Source organism: Ranitomeya imitator, chromosome 10 (assembly GCF_032444005.1).
Source record: "Ranitomeya imitator isolate aRanImi1 chromosome 10, aRanImi1.pri, whole genome shotgun sequence".
Classification (NCBI taxonomy): domain Eukaryota; kingdom Metazoa; phylum Chordata; class Amphibia; order Anura; family Dendrobatidae; genus Ranitomeya; species Ranitomeya imitator.
The window spans coordinates 70,769,443-70,786,042 of NC_091291.1; the positions used below are offsets into that span (position 1 = coordinate 70,769,443).

At 40.9% G+C, this 16,600-nt stretch overlaps 1 protein-coding gene across 1 annotated transcript; it reads left to right on the top strand.

The window, feature by feature from the left end:
* The first annotated feature begins 5,691 nt into the window (after nt 1-5,691).
* On the top strand, nt 5,692-6,886 carry LOC138652199 (urotensin-2 receptor-like). Its single transcript, XM_069742968.1, has one exon. The coding sequence runs from the start codon at nt 5,756-5,758 to the stop codon at nt 6,884-6,886; it is 1,131 nt and encodes a 376-aa protein (XP_069599069.1). The 5' UTR covers nt 5,692-5,755.
* The last annotated feature ends 9,714 nt before the right edge of the window (nt 6,887-16,600 follow it).

A 16,600-nucleotide genomic window follows, 5' to 3' on the forward strand; every position in this document is an offset into this window, starting at 1 on the left:
GTAGGCAGAATACTACTTAGACAACACAGGATGAGGGTAACACATTATGATCATACTGTATATATCTGTGTAATATTTATTTATTATAAATCTATAACATCTATAACATCTTTCTATCATCCATCTATATGTTTATATAAGATTTCTTTTTATGTATGACAACTAGATTTATTTTACATAGAGCATTACAGTATGTAAAAAATTATGTAAAAAAACACATTCCATATGGATTATAGACGAGCAAAAAATCACACACTCGCCTGACACTCGACAACTTATCTGGCTGAGAATCTGAGCCATTTTTTACACGCAGATGTGAGTAAACCCTAATTTTTTAAAGTGTTTAATTTTTTTTGTGTGTTCAATTCTTTCTTGATGTTCAGCAATGTGGGCTTGGTTTTTGCTTTATGGATCTTTTCAAATTATTCATTGATTGCACTTCTTAAAAAGTAAAAATGTACTCTAGTCTCCCCAAGAGTTATTTTATCTATGCCTCTAATTTTTGCACAAATTCTGCAGCATTTTATAGGAACTTTTTGCTTTTAAAAGGTGCAAACATGTTAAAATACAGAACAATGTGGCAATTTTCACAAAATTCATGAACCGAATGCACCATTTTGAAATTGGGGTAAAAAACATGAACAAAAACCACTAGAAAATAAACCTAAGTGATGAAGTCACTTTTTTTTTCTTGTTTTGTGGTATTCATTGATATTTTTGTGTAAATTCTTCAACATAGGGCACCTGATATAAGAATTTTGCATCAAATATCTTTTGCATAAAACATTTTCTTAATTTTAGTCTTCTTTATAGAGAAAAAAAATCACAAGTTCTGCTAAAACATTGCAACATTTTTACAAAAGTTCCAGTTGTATATAAAATCACCCCAAAAGGGGGACTGCGGTATATTTGCTCAAATATTTTGCAACTTTTTAAACAGTCACAATTCATGAATTGCTCACAAACAGCTCAAAAGTAAAAACCACACCCACATTGGCAAACAAAAAAAGGAAACCCATTTAAAAAACATATTTTAAAAAAGTCGTAAATTAAAAAATGAATTTTTGGCAAATAAAAAAAATAAGATTAAAAATACCGAAATCTTAAACAAAAAAAGTGCAAATGCAAAAATGAATCGAGCCCATGATGTAAATATAAAAAGCAGCTGTGACAAGAGAAATTATTAACGTGTTAGAATAGAGGACATGGAGAAGAGGTTTGACATACCAGTATTAGCAGGGTGCATGGAATGTTAACATATGAGAATTCACATACAAGCCACAAAAAGAAAGAGGAAAACCTGACAGATGATCTCAGTAATGATTCACAGTACTTCATATGGTCCAAGGACGTTCAATCAGGAATAGCAAGTGACTTGTCTGGCCACAAAAATAAGGATGACCAAGCTCCACGGATTAGTACCCTGTCTGCCTACGGGAAGCGATCTTTAGGAAATCCTCATTTTGTGACTGCTTCTAGACGCTAACAGAATATACTTACGTCTTGAAAAATGTTATTACTTTGCACATTTTCCATCGCAGGTGAGTTCTTTCTCCACTTCTAGCATTGTACATTTCTTTTGCTACCAAACAGCATGAATAATAATATTGAATACCAATATATTAGAGACAGCCTTTCCTCTGGGCACAGAACGTGGATGCCGTAGCAGGTCTTCTGCCCTTTCTTAATAGTGGGGACAGCACAATCTGGGGGTCTGACAGGGGTCTCAGGTCCTAAAACATATACCGTTTATGGAGTGACCTCGTCATCTAAAATGTGATTAAAAACAACTGCAGTACGTTTGTCTAGTCCCTGTTTTTGCTTCTCGATTTGAAGCTCATCCCAAACTCTTATTGCCTCCAACTGCCATGAGTTTCAGTATCAAAGTGAATTTATTCACAGCATTTTTGTGAAGATTTCCAATTTTATTTTCAGACAGTACTTGAACCCCTGTAAAGAAATGATGAAATGTATTGCAAACCATGAGATTTTGGCGCCTTTTTATTTGCCTCTTTGGATGTGTCGCTTTTTTTTAAATTCAGTTTGCTTCACGTATCTTTCTAACTTTTTTTCCCATTGGTTTCTCTATCGTACGTGAAAATGCTGTAAAAACACAGGTTACAAATTCCACCATAACATACAACTGCTTGAAATTAATAGCAGTTTTCACTGTATGTTCACATTAGTATTTGTAAGCCAAAATTAGGAGGGGAACCTACTGAGAGAAAAAAACAACAGAAATATTTACATTTTTCCAGGCATTTATCTTCGTAGACTTCTCAAAGTAACTTCAAAAACACCTGAAAGATGTCATAAAAACTGCAGATCTTTCACTGTATCTGACAGCACAGAACATTTCTGTGAATGCTGCCTTATGTCAGAACGCAGCACAGTGTTTTGCTAAATTTTATGGCATTTTTACTGCTATAGGCTTGAAAAACTAAAGAAAAAAATAATTTTAAAAATGTTACGAAAAAAAAAAACACTGAAAAACACTGTTGAAAGCTTAAAAGTCCTAGCTTTCTTTTACAAGTCTGAAAACTTTATGTGCAAGCAGCTCTAATGCTTTTTCCTCCTATTAGATCCTCTAGTGTGTTCGGTGCTAAATATCTATTATTGTCATTGATTTTAACCCCTTAGTGACGGAGCCAAATTTTTCAAATCTGACCAGTGTCACTTTATGTGGTAATAACTCTGCAATGCTTTAACAAATCCCAGTGATTTTGAGACTGTTTTTTCGTGACACATTATACTTTATGATAATGGTAAATTTAGGTCAATAAGTTTTGTGTTTATTTATAAAAAATATCAAAAATTTGAGAAAAAAATTGAAAAAATTAGCAATTTTCAAAATTTGAATGATTATCCCTTTAATCCAGTTAGTCATGCCACAGCAAAACATTAATAAATAACATTCCCCACATGTCAGCTTTACATCAGCACCATTTGTAAAATGTCATTTTATTTTATTTAGCATTTTAGGAGGTTTAAAATTGTAGCAGCAATTTTTCATTTTTTCAAGGAAATTTACTAAATTTATTTTTTTTAGGGACTTATCCATGTTTGAAGTGACTTTAGGGGTCTCATATATTGGGAAACCCCCAAACGTGATACCATTTTAAAACAGCACCCCCTGACATATCAAAAACTGCTGTCAGGTGCTGTCAGGTGCTTCAGGTGCTTTACAGGAATTAATGCAAAGTGACATGACAGAAATGAAAATGTGTATTTTTACCACCTAAATGCCGGTAACTTCTGAACAGATTACTACAGCCGACAGACTCTAAGGGCCCCTTTCCACTTGTGAGAAAAAAAAACGGTCCGTAATCTGGACCGAAAAAACGGATGTAACGTATGCGATTGTCATGCGTTTGTGATGCAAGTTCAATGCGATTTTTTAATTGCACCATCCGTTTTACATCCATATGACATCCGTATGCAATCCGTTATTTTTCTCTGCAACTATTTTTATACAATCATTTACAGGACTCTTTACAGTGTTCTATGCCACAGAATGGTAAGGTATCCGTAAAAAACGGATGGAATACGAATGGTCCGTATTCCATGCATTTTTTTTCTCGCACCCATTGACTTGCATTGGCGAGACTCGCAGCAAATCGCAGCATACTGCGATTTTTTTCTCAGCCTGATTTCAGCTGAGAAAAAAATCGCAAATGGAATGTCACCTATTAAATAACATTGGTCCGAGTGCAATCCGATTTTTTATCGGATTGCACTCGTCCGTTTTCCTCGCAAGTGGAAAGGGGCCCTAAGGCCGCTATTTGGTCATGAATTGCCACGGCAAACATCAGGACCACACAATCATGATCCGAGAGCACCAATTGGGATACAGAGCAAGAAGCCACACTCTGTTAACCATATATAATGATGTAGTCACTATTTACAGCAGCATCTAAGGGGTTAAACAGATTTGGACGGTGCAAACACTGATCGTGGCTGATGCAGCAAGTTGTCAGCTATAGTGCACAACCGACAGCTACTGGATTGTCACCTGTATGGGGAGGCTATTCTCTTATATCTCAGGTCAGTTAAAAGGCGTATTGGCCGTCATTAAGGGGTTAAACGCTTTTCTGTACATTGATCACATCAGTGTCTGCTTCCCAAAAACTGATCATACAGTTCAGTTGTGTCTCTCTGACACTACACTGACGGGCAATAATGGAATACACAGAAAGTTGCCTAAAGGTGTGTATATATAATTACCATATTTCCATAATTAACACTGTACAATTAACTTAACATGTTATATACCGTGTGCTGTCAGCAAGGATTCATATTAATACTAAGAATTCGGCTCTAACCTGCATCTTCCAGAAGCTCCTGTTGGGGATTTACATGCACCCTGTACGTTTTTGTGAATCTACAGAATTATAGTTTGTTGCATTCCAACTGCTGTTTTTTTATGGGGACATAAAACTTTTCCAGGAGAGACCGGCTAATTAACTCATCTCAGAAATGAGAACCATGATGATGCCCTACACATGGGATAATTATCAGTCTACAAATAACAGTCTTATTAAATACACATAACTTCTTAGTCAATTAAACACTGATTGGCATTTTTGCATTTTTTTTTTCTCTGTCATGATTATGTCAAAATGTAACCTGCTTTTTAGGATAATTTGAGTGTGTGCGCATGATAAAAAGCGCCACTTCTGACAATTGCATGAATTGTAATGTCATTTTTAATTAGTTTTCTCTGTCTCTAATTTCCTCCTCCTCTCCTTTGTCACTCCTTAGGGCCCTTTTCCACTTGTGAGAAAAACGGACGAGTGCAATCCGATAAAAAATCGGATTGCACTCGGACCAATGTTTTTCAATAGGTGACATTCCATTTGCGATTTTTTTCCCAGCCGAAATCGGACTGAGAAAAATCTGTGTCGGCTGAGAAAAAAATCGCAGCATGCTGCGTATTGCTGAGATTCTCGGACGAGACTCGCCAATGCAAGTCAATGGGTGCGAGAAAAAAAACGCATGGAATACGGACCATCCGTATTCCATCCGTTTTTTACGGATACCTTACCATTCTGTGGCACAGAACACTGTAAATAGGTTCTGTAGAAGGACGTAGATCTGGGGATTTATTATGATGGAATATAGGCTGAACTGGATGGACAAATGTCTTTTTTCGGCCTTACTAACTATGTTACTATGTTACTATGTTACTATGTAAATAGTCCTGTAAATGACTGTATAAAAATAGTTGCAGAGAAAAAAAACGGATTGCATACGGATGTAAAAACGGATGATGCGATTAAAAAATCGCATTACACTCGCATGACAATCGCACACGTTACATCCATTTTTTCAGTCCGTAAATCGGACCGTTTTTTTCTCACACAAGTGGAAAGGGGCCCTTAGACTTCTGTAGGCAGAAACTGTAATCTGATCCCTCAGTGTGCTGAAAATCTAAATTGAGCAAAGGAGTCTGACACGTAATGAAAGGGACATTTTTCTCCAACAAGAAATATTACTAATTTTCTTATTTTCATTTATATTGTTGACTTATTGAAAACACATTAAAACGACGGTCACTCTTCAATACTGTAAGTCACTAAATTATGTCTTTACAGGTTAATGTGATGAAAACAAGAGACATAAATTGATCAATATCGAGACCAATAATGTCATTGGGATCCTCAAGGAAACATTCAAAGTAGAAGTTACAGAAATGAGCATCTGAGGTTATTGGTGCCCCTACAGACTGGACTCCTCAACCAAGCACATATAAAACATGGATCTGTATGATGAAAATAAATTAAGTGAACATTTCACAAATATTTCAAGCAATCTGACAAATCAGGAATCTGTCACTGATGATCTTATTGCAACATGTGTCATTGGAATCCTGCTGTCTTTAATGTGTGTTATTGGAGTTGTCGGGAACTTTTATACATTGGTGGTGATGTGCATCTCTATGACCACCGCCACATCTATGTACATCCACATAGTCAACCTGGCGCTGGCTGATCTATTGTATCTTTCCACTATCCCATTCATTGTTCACAATAGCTTTGTGAAGGACTGGTACTTTGGAGAAGTTGGCTGCCGAGTCCTTTTGAGTTTGGACCTCCTGACAATGCACGCCAGCATTTTCATCCTCACCGTAATGAGCACAGAGCGCTACATCGCTGTCACGAAGCCGTTTGATACTGTGAGAAGGTCAAGAAGTTACAGAAAAACCTTGGCATGTGCAATCTGGATTTTGTCCTTCCTGCTGACTTTACCCATGATGTTAATGATACATCAGGAAGAACGGACTTTAGATGACGGAAGCATCAGAAAACTTTGCACCCCCACATGGAGCGATGAACATTATCAAGCCTATCTAACTGCGCTCTTTACTACCAGCATTCTTGCTCCTGGGGTTATAATTGGCTATTTGTACATTAAGCTGGCAAGAGCCTATTGGATCTCACAAACTAAAAGCCTCCTAAATAGAGAACTTCAAAGATCTCCAAAACAAAAAGTTATACTCATGATTTTCATCATAGTTCTTGCATTTTGGGCCTGCTTTCTCCCATTTTGGATCTGGCAGTTAATACCCCTCTATAGCCACGGAGGGTTGAAAATATCCGTTCAGACAGAAATCTATGTGAACAATCTAGTTACATGTCTCACTTATGGCAATAGCTGCATTAACCCCTTCTTGTACACTTTACTTACCAAAAATTATAAAGAGTATATCCGCAACAGGCAAAGGGGAGGACACGGATCTCTAAGTCTGAAAATTGGAGCAGGATGTCCAGAGAACTCTGCGAAAAGAACGACGTCTGCTGGAAGCCAGCAGTGCACAGAAACTGTTATAGTGGCAGCTCCAAACCCTCCGGAAACAAGGGGTAACGTCGTCGTCCAAACTACATAAGATTTATGTTATTAGTATAATTACTAATTATGATATCAGTTAATTGTACAAATAGTCATAATTTCAGCTTACTATGCAAATGACGACTTGTTTTCTGCAGGATCTTTTATTTCTTCATGTAAGATTTGTAAATAAATGTAAATCAAATGTAAAACAATGAGGTTCATAATCATATCTAGTAATGTTTCAACAATAAAAGAAAAAAAGATCAGATTCAATAGTGAATATCATTTATTAATAATTTCTTTATTAGTTTCTTTTCACTTATCATATCATAGAAACAACATTTTTTTCCTCTGGGCCAGAGTTGAGTTGAGGGTCTGAGGTTCCCCACCCTGTACTACAGCATCAACATGCCTGTAACACTACGGGGGAGATCTATGAAACTGTAGCAGCAGAAAAACTGTCTGTATTGTCCATAGCAGCCAGATTTCATTTATCAGACTCTTGAAAAATGAAAACTAGACTCATTTTTATTTGAAAATACTCGCCTGGGTACTTACCGCCACCTGCCATACCATGTTCTTATTTCTCTGTATTATTTATGTTGCAATGTTGTATAAAGATTGTCACCATAGACCCCCCGGGGGTTCACAATCGAATCTCCCTATCTCAGATACACACTGGAGCCACATAACCTACCAGGAAGGTTTTTGGAGTTTGAGAAGAAACCTTCTATGGTTGGCAAGCTGATCTTCTCTCCTCTTTCACGACAAATTATTTAGAAATCCCCTACCGCCCACACTTTATTACAGACACAATGGGAACCATCATGAATCCGTAAGATTTTATACATGTGATACATATCAGCAACCCAAAATGCTGATATGAAGACATTAGTGGTATTTACTACAAACTGTAAATCAACACAAGCTTTTCTAGCTACGGAAAAAATCAGTGGCGCATCAAAAATATGATAGACGGTGGAAAAAGTGCCCTATTTTTACAGACTGTCCAGGAATATACAGACAGGTGGTGGCTCTGAAATGTATACAGACATATGAAGAACATTCAGTCTCTGGTTTGGTTTGAGCCCAGGGCCCCTATGCTGCAAGAAAATAGCAATAACCCCTGGGTTCCCCTTGAGTCTACGTAGAGTTCCTCTGTGTAATTAAAGGGGTTCAAAGGAATTGTTCACGGCACACTCAATTTGGTTCAGGCAGAAGTGATGATGTTTATTTACTTATGTAGGTAACGCATTCAAAAGGGTTGTGTTGGTCGTCCTGTAAGGACACACCGTGCTGCACACCGTCCTTACATCACAACGTACATGACTCTGGCTTCTCGAATACCCTGTGACAATTTTGAGAAAGATTCAACAAATCGAAGCATAAATCCCTTGTTGTAATCGAGAAGCAATTTCTTCCTTTTGAATGCATTACCTATGTAAATACATAAACATCATCACTTTTGCTTGACCCGAATTGAGAGTGCAGAGGATGATTCCTTGGATTTGTACTGGGATCTGCAGCCTTTTTACTAGCGCCTCAAAGACACTCCTTGTATGTGCACTCCAAATATTCTTTAATTAAAGGAGCTGTCCATCTTTGGGGGCAATTATTTTTTCTTACTTAAATGCATGCGATGGGGGCTACAAATCCTTTTTGCAATGGGGTTCATTAAAGATGTTGCACTGATTACCTTCTATGGCCGCTGTATTACACTGCTTGTTGCTGGCTGCAGAATGAGGCAATGGGTTTGGCCAGAAAATCTTTATTTTAGTGCAGCTTTCCTCACAGACGGCACAGCTCTCCAGTGCATAAAATGGCTGCCGCCACAGGAGCATGTGACCAAATCTGTCCATCAGTCTCCTCCAATAGAAAAGTAGCTTTCTATGTGAGATTTTCTATTGGACAAGACTGATGGACAGATCTGGTCACTGCTGTCCCTCCAGCAGCTATTGCATGGACTGGAGAGCTGTGCCGTATGTGATGAAAGCGGCACTAACAAGAACAGAAGAACCTGTCATACCTGTATAGTAGTAAGTGCCACAAATCATGCCCTCAACACATCTGATAAATAAAGATAATGTGGCTGACCCCATGACCTCTTTCAGCAACCAGCAATGCACTGTGTAATACAGCGGCTATAGGAAGCAAACAGTGCAAAATTTGTAATGAAACCTTAGGGTAAAAATGATTTTAGCCCCAATAGCAAGCATTTAAGTAAAAAAAAAAATCAATGGACAACCCCTTTAAGCAATTTCATTATTCTGTATATTTACATCAGAAAGCACCAAGGAGCGAATGAGGTGAGCTCTGGAGCTAACTCCACTCCATAGACAGCTGCATGTAATATACAGATTACTACTAGTGCAATGACTGGAAATGGAGATATCTTCTGTCCTGCATGTTTAACATGTTAGATGACTATTCATGCCAAACGTACAGCTTAATAGCCAATATACTGAAATACATGAATACTGCAGTATCTACAATATAATTGTCTAAGGGTCACTTCCGTCTGTCTGTCTGTCACAGATATTCATTGGTCGCAGCCTCTGTCTGTTATGGAATCCAAGTCGCTGATTGGTCTCGCCAGCTGCCTGTCATGGCTGCCGCGACCAATCAGCGACGGCCACAGTCTGATTAGTCCCTCCCTACTCCCCTGCAGTCAGTGCTGGCACCCGCTCCATACTCCTCACAGTCACCGCTCACACAGGGTTAATATCAGCGGTAACGGACCGCGTTATGCCACGGGTAACTCACTCCGTTACCGCCGCTATTAACCCTGTGTGACTACGTTTTTACTATTGATGCTGCCTATGCAGCGTCAATAGTAAAAAGATCTAATATTAAAAATAATTAAAAAAATAAATCATCATATACTCACCCTCCGGCGCCTTTCCCGCTCCTCGCGACGCTCCAGTGACCGCTCCAGCAAGGTGGCACGTTCCGGTGCTAAGGATGGTATGCGACAAGGACCTTCCATGACGTCATGGTCATGTGACCGTGGCGTCATCACAGGTCCTGCACGCCTGCACGAGAAGGACCTTCCATGACGTCACGGTCATGTGACCGTGACGTCATCACACCCTGGGACCGGAAGCTGGCGAACAGGCGACAGAACTACAAGGGGCCCTCGGATCGGAAGGTGAGTATGTTTATTTTTTAACCTGTGACATACGTAGCTTGGCAATATACTACGTAGCTGGACAATATACTACGTGACTGGGCAATATACTACGTGACTGGGCAATATACTACGTGGCTCTGTGCTGTATACTACGTCGCTGGGCAATATACTATGTTGCTGGGCAATATACTACATGGCTGGGCAATATACTTCATGGCTGGGCAATATACTACGTGGACATGCATATTCTAGAATACCCGATGCGTTAGAATCGGGCCACGATCTAGTATCATATAAGTGATCAAACTTTTCTATATTTACGTTCCCTAGTGGAAGTAAAAAAAGTAAAAGTTTAATCAAATGTTAAAAATTATTTAAGAAAACATTCAACATAAAACAAACTTTCACCTTATTGTATAAAGTATAAAAAACAATATAAAAAAACATAATTGGTCTTTCCGAATCTATAGGATTTCAATTTTTTATCTTGCAGAATCAAAAATAAAATGACAGAATTTCTTTTTTTTTAACATACTTGTAAATAAAGCAATCAAAAAGTGTATCCCCAAATGGTACCATTGAAAACTAGAACTTTTCCCCACACACAAAAACTCTCTCACACAGCTCTACTGATGGAAAATAAAAATGTTATGGCGTTCAGATTATGGTCACATGGGTCATGATGAATTAATTGATTCATTAATTAATGAGAATCTGTCAGGTCCCCCATGCCCTCCAGCGCAGCAGCACTGACATATAAATTCACTGCGGCAATAGCCTTGTATAATGTTATTCACTGAAATCTATGTTTAAAGAAAGTAGTGTTAACCGCCACTTTCCGAATGCTAATGAGGACTTTGACTAGTTGATGGGGTGTTAGTTTCCCCAGACGAGTCTGCCCTCTTTCCTTGCTATTACTCCCATGTAGGTGGAATAACATGATTTGAATGAGCTAGTGTCAGCACCGGCTCCCGCAAATCTTGCACGTGCGCGTGGCTCATTTTGGCGGTGTCACTGCACCTATATAGCCATTGGTATGCTTCCCGGCTTCAGAGGAGCATTGCGCATGACCGGGACCCTTTAAATCTCCAGAATTCTACTATTAACATGACAACGTTATGGTTTGGGGGGGAGGGGGGTGCTAGGGCCCATGTGATATCAATCTTTTTTATGTTTTATTACTTTTACACAATAAAATGCATTTAAAAATATTTTTGTCACCATATTCAATCTCTGTTTCCTATAAAATTGTAAAGTGACTGACTACTTTTCATTCTATTTTTCAGGAGAATGTTTTACTTTTTTTATTACTGTGCTCACCACGCATCAAAACTGGCATGGTAACTTTATAGGTCGAGTAGTTATGGATGCAATGATGTCAAATATTTATAGTTTCTTTAAAAAAATGAATGAACCTTGTTAAGGGGATAAGGGTGTATCAATCTTGGCCATTGCAGAAGGGTGTTAGCTGAATGTAACAACTGACATCTGCTGCCAATGTTGTGAGCTCAGCTCCTGAGACCAGACAATGTGAGTGAAATAATAGTGGGGCATTTTGCCCTTTGGTTCACTTGCTTATGGTGTAATGAGGCTTGAATGTGTTAATTATATATTGTAGGGATTCACGTTCTCAGGTAGGTATTAGGTAGTGTTCACATACTCAATGTGGTTTCATCCAAACAGGTGCACTTTTATTACTTTCATAAAACTCCAAGGGATTAAAACCCCCAAACAACCTCTTCTGGGCACAAAGGTATCACAGCAAAACAACAGTTCATTTAGCAGGGCACATATGTCGGTGTGGGCTCACCAAACAGATTAAAGTCCATTCTCCCAGAGCAAACCTCTTACATAGAAGAAACACAATCCCACCAGTCGCAGCTTCAGCCTCAGTTGTAGCAGCTCCTAGCACCAAGCAGAAGTGTTCAATTCTGGGCAGAGTTCACACTGAACAAGCTCCAGCTTCCATATGGCTCTTTGCAGCTCCAACACACAGACTGCTCAGCTTATCTTGCTGACCCATGCAGTCTCACATTTTTGCAGGTCACTCACCAGCAGCACAATTGACCCCTCTCCATCCAGCAGACTGACACACCTGCATATAATTAAGACCTGCAGTGCTAGAATTTAACCTAGTCCTACCTGGCTTTGCTACAATCTGCATTTTAAAAGGCGCGCTTCTACAAATAATTTTCCTAAAAAAATCTGTTTCATTCATATGGAAACCTATGTATCTATATGGTTACAGACGAAGCTACAGAACATAAGTCTGGATAAAAGTAGCAGATGTTCGATGACAGTAAGTATGACTACAATGTCAGAGTACACAGGGCTTATTGCAAAGTTCATACTGTGTAAGTGCAGTATCTTGTGTCCTATACCTAAAATAATGACTTGTAACAGGTGACCATGTCTGTAAATAGCCCATACTGTACGTCTCATACCACAGAATTGAAACTCATAAATATATCTGCAAAGTCTGACAATATGCAAAACATATGGGATAAAGACATAGCTCTAGCAAAGTTTAGCACATTAAATGGGCTGTCCTCTCAGAGAAATTAACAATCTTTAGGCGCAGTTTATTATTGAAAAAAATAACAGCTGTTCTTTTCTCACTGTCCCAGGTCCAGCACTGAGGCTCTGATGCTGCTCCTGGTATCTGCTATTAGCGCCAGTGCTGATATCACAAGCTGGAAGCCAATCACTGAGATAAGCAGCTATGCCCACATGGATGATCAGTCTAAAGGTACCGTCACACTAAGCGACGCTGCAGCGATACCGACAACGATCCGGATCGCTGCAGCGTCGCTGTTTGGTCGCTGGAGAGCTGTCACACAGACAGCTCTCCAGCGACCAACGATCCCGAGGTCCCCGGTAACCAGGGTAAACATCGGGTAACTAAGCGCAGGGCCGCGCTTAGTAACCCGATGTTTACCCTGGTTACCAGCGTAAAAAAACAAACAGTACATACTTACATTCAGCTGTCTGTCCCTTGCCGTCTGGTTCCTGCACTGACTGCTGGCCGTAAAGTGAAAGTGAAAGCACAGCACAGCAGTGAGTCACACAGCGGTGACTCACCGCTGTGGCTGTGCTCTGCTTTCACTTTATGGCCAGCAGTCAAGGCAGGAACCAGACGGCAAGGGACAGACAGCTGAATGTAAGTATGTACTGTTTGTTTTTTTACGCTGGTAACCAGGGTAAACAGCGGGTTACTAAGCGCGGCCCTGCGCTTAGTTACCCGATGTTTACCCTGGTTACCAGTGAAGACATCGCTGAATCGGTGTCACACACGCCGATTCAGCGATGTCTGCGGGGAGTCCAGCGACGAAATAAAGTTCTGGACTTTCTTCCCCGACCAGCGATCTCCCAGCAGGGGCCTGATCGCTGCTGCCTGTCACACTGGACGATATCGCTAGCGAGGACGCTGCAACGTCACGGATCGCTAGCGATATCGTCTAGTGTGACAGTACCTTAAGAGACACCCTTTAACTCCACAGTATGTACGATTATGTCCTCGGAGTTAGACTTATCGCCTACTACTATACTATTATGGAAGTCACATGGTGCGAGCTCAGGAGTCGTCAGCTATGTATTACAGATGGTACTTTACTAAAATGGACATGGCTGGTGATTTTACCCATTTTGGTTATACCCAGAAGCCTATAAGGCATGGCTAGCTGTCAGTGTGAAAGCTGACAGGTGCATTGCATTACAATACAGATGTATTGCCATGTGTTCAAGTTCCATAAAGACAAGTAAACAAGAAAAAGTTTTAGAAATACAAAAATGAAAAAGAAAAAATAAATACCGTTTTCCATTACTTAGAACCGCATTTTCTTATTGGAAAAAAAAATCTAAATATATTTATACAGCAAACTTGCCAATGTTACATACATCTTCTCATCACAAAGCCGAGCCACTGATGATTTAAGGTAAGTCACACTAGAGAGATGAACACTTATGGCTATTTGTGAGAATAGCTAGCCAGTCTTAGGCCGGGGTCAACAAGCGTTGATTCTCTCATACTAATGTTTGCCCCCCCCGCCCAGAACATATGAAATATGGCGGGGGTCTCATGTCCACATAGACCTGATTTACCTCAGGCAGTGGTAAACAAGGGTCAGTGATAGGTCAGTGGCTGTGCTATTTTTAAGTAAAGTGGCTTAAACCAGTTTTCAATGGTTTTTGTGCGCTCAATTTTATGACAATTTGATTGGTTCCTGTCAATTTGGCGGTTGTTTGTTTGTTATAAAAGACTGATTCCTGTCAGCGCCTGTCACTCTGCTGGCGCTTGAAGAAAGAAGAGGACCTACCAGAGGATGGAGAAGATGCTGCAGGAACTTCTAGCCAGGGCCGGCGGGGAGGACGGAATGGATTGGCTAAGGAGCTGCCTGGCTATAAAACCTCCAGCAGCAGCCTCCGAAGCCATGCCTCCTCCCAAACTGGAGGCTCTGGTACCATCCCCGGATCAAGCTCCCGCGCTCCTGCAGGCTGAAGGCTCCGGGTCAAGGTCCGGCAGACAGAGGGCGGTCTCCTCCCCTCCAACGTCACCTGCAACATCTCGGCGCGGCTCCTCGGCACCAAGCAGGAAGTCGAGTCGCCGCCCTGCCGTGAAGTCCCGCAGCCCACCGCGATATTTCGGCGGCCGTCATCCCGGCGCGACCTCCGGCCGTAAAAGCGCCACGGTGCCCGCTGCTGCTGGTTCCCAGGCGGTTCCTGCCACAGCGACAGAGGGAGCAAGGCCTGCTCTGCATCCCCGGGACCAGTCCTCGGATGAGGAGGAGACGCTTCAATCAAGCGGTGCCAGGCAGCTGCGCTCGCCCTATTCTGAGGGCTGGAGTGCAAGTGCTGCTGAAGACAGAGGACGTGACTGCCTACCAACAAGGGGTGAGACTACTAATCTACCTATGTTTGTCCCTCAAACTGATTTAAAAAATTTGATTAGATCGGTTTTAGCTTAAGCCTTGGGTGAGGCTGCTGTACGCCCCAAGCAGCAGCTTCTCATGCCTCATGTCGCATAGAAGCTCCTGCTGTCAGTGTGCCCCCTTTAAATCCCTTTAACGAGGCTTCAACCTGTGAGCTCTCCCCCCTTGGCTTCCATTTAAGCCCCTCAGTTATGGAGCTTATTTGGAACAACCAATATGTAGACATATTTTCTCTTTTGCCCCGCAGAGATCACCTCCCAAATAAATCTGACAGGAAAGATGATAAATCTGATTCTGATGACGCAAAACGTAGCATCAGATCCTTTCATAATTGGATCCAAGCGTTTGCCATTTTTGCGGCGGTCTTAGGAGAAAAGTCCCCTAACCTGTGCAGTAGCCTCTTTCAACACGTAGATATTATTCTAGAGGCTTACAGAAATTTTGGTGGCTCTGCGTGGTTAAACTATGACGAGGCTTTCAGGCATAAATTGTCTGTACACCCGGAGGTAAAATGGGGTTCCAAAGACAATGGTATCTGGATTAATCTCATGCTCCCTGTTAGGAATACCGTGAATAGACAGCCTAGTAGTACAGTTTCCAGAAAAGGAGTTTGTTTTGCGTACAACGAATCCTTTTGTAAGTGGAACAATAGCTGTTGTTTCCGACATGAATGCTCCTTTTGTGGGAACCCCCACCCAATGGCTAAGTGCTTTAAAAAACAAGCCTTTCAGCAGACATCCCCTAAAGATGCAATTTCAAAAGGCTCTGTCTCCGGTGAAGCTGGAAAGAATGGCTCACTGATTAAGCAGGTACCCAGACAAACGGATCAGTGAATTACTGTACGATGGTTTTGCAGTAGGATTTTATGTACCAGAATTTAAAGGGGATGGCTGTGTTTTTGTAAAAAACTTATCTTCTGTGTCTGATTTCCCTGATATTGCTAGAGAAAAGATTTTCAGTGAGCTGGAATTGGGTAGGATTGCTGGCCCGTTTTTATCCCCCCCATTTTTAAATTTCCGCATATCCCCCTGGGTATTGTCCCCAAGAAAGATCCCGGCTCCTATAGGATGATCCATCACTTATCCTATCTACCGGGCCAGTCATTGAACGACGAGGTTGATAAGAGCCTTTGTTCTATCACCTATTCCTCCTTTGACGGCGCTCTGGATATGCTGAGGAAATTCTGCCCTAATGCTCTAATGGCCAAATCTGATATCAAATCTGCCTTCAGACTCCTTCCAGTCCACCAAGAGGGATTTAACTCACTCGGTTTTCAGTTTGACGGGTTTTTCTTTTTTGACAAGTGCCTGCCGATGGGCTTCTCCCTCTCTTGTTTTTACTTTGAAAATTTTTCCCGTTTTTTGCACTGGGTCTTAGAATCTAGTGAGATTGACGCAGGCGTATTACACTACCTGGATGATTTTTTATTTATCGGTCCCCCTCAATCCCATTCATGCGTGAAGACTCTTAACAAATTTTTACAGCTTTGTTCGCACTTTGGCATCCCAATTGCCCATGAAAAAAAAGTAGGCCCTTTATGCCGTATTGAATTTTTGGGCATTACAATTGATTCAGATCGCCGGTAAACAGTTATTTACCGGCGATCGCAAAAGCGGGGTTGGTAAAACCCCCCCCCGAATCATGTTCTCTGGGGTCTCGGCTACCCCCGGCAGCCGAGACCCCAGAGAAAATCGGACTCTGGGGGGCGCTA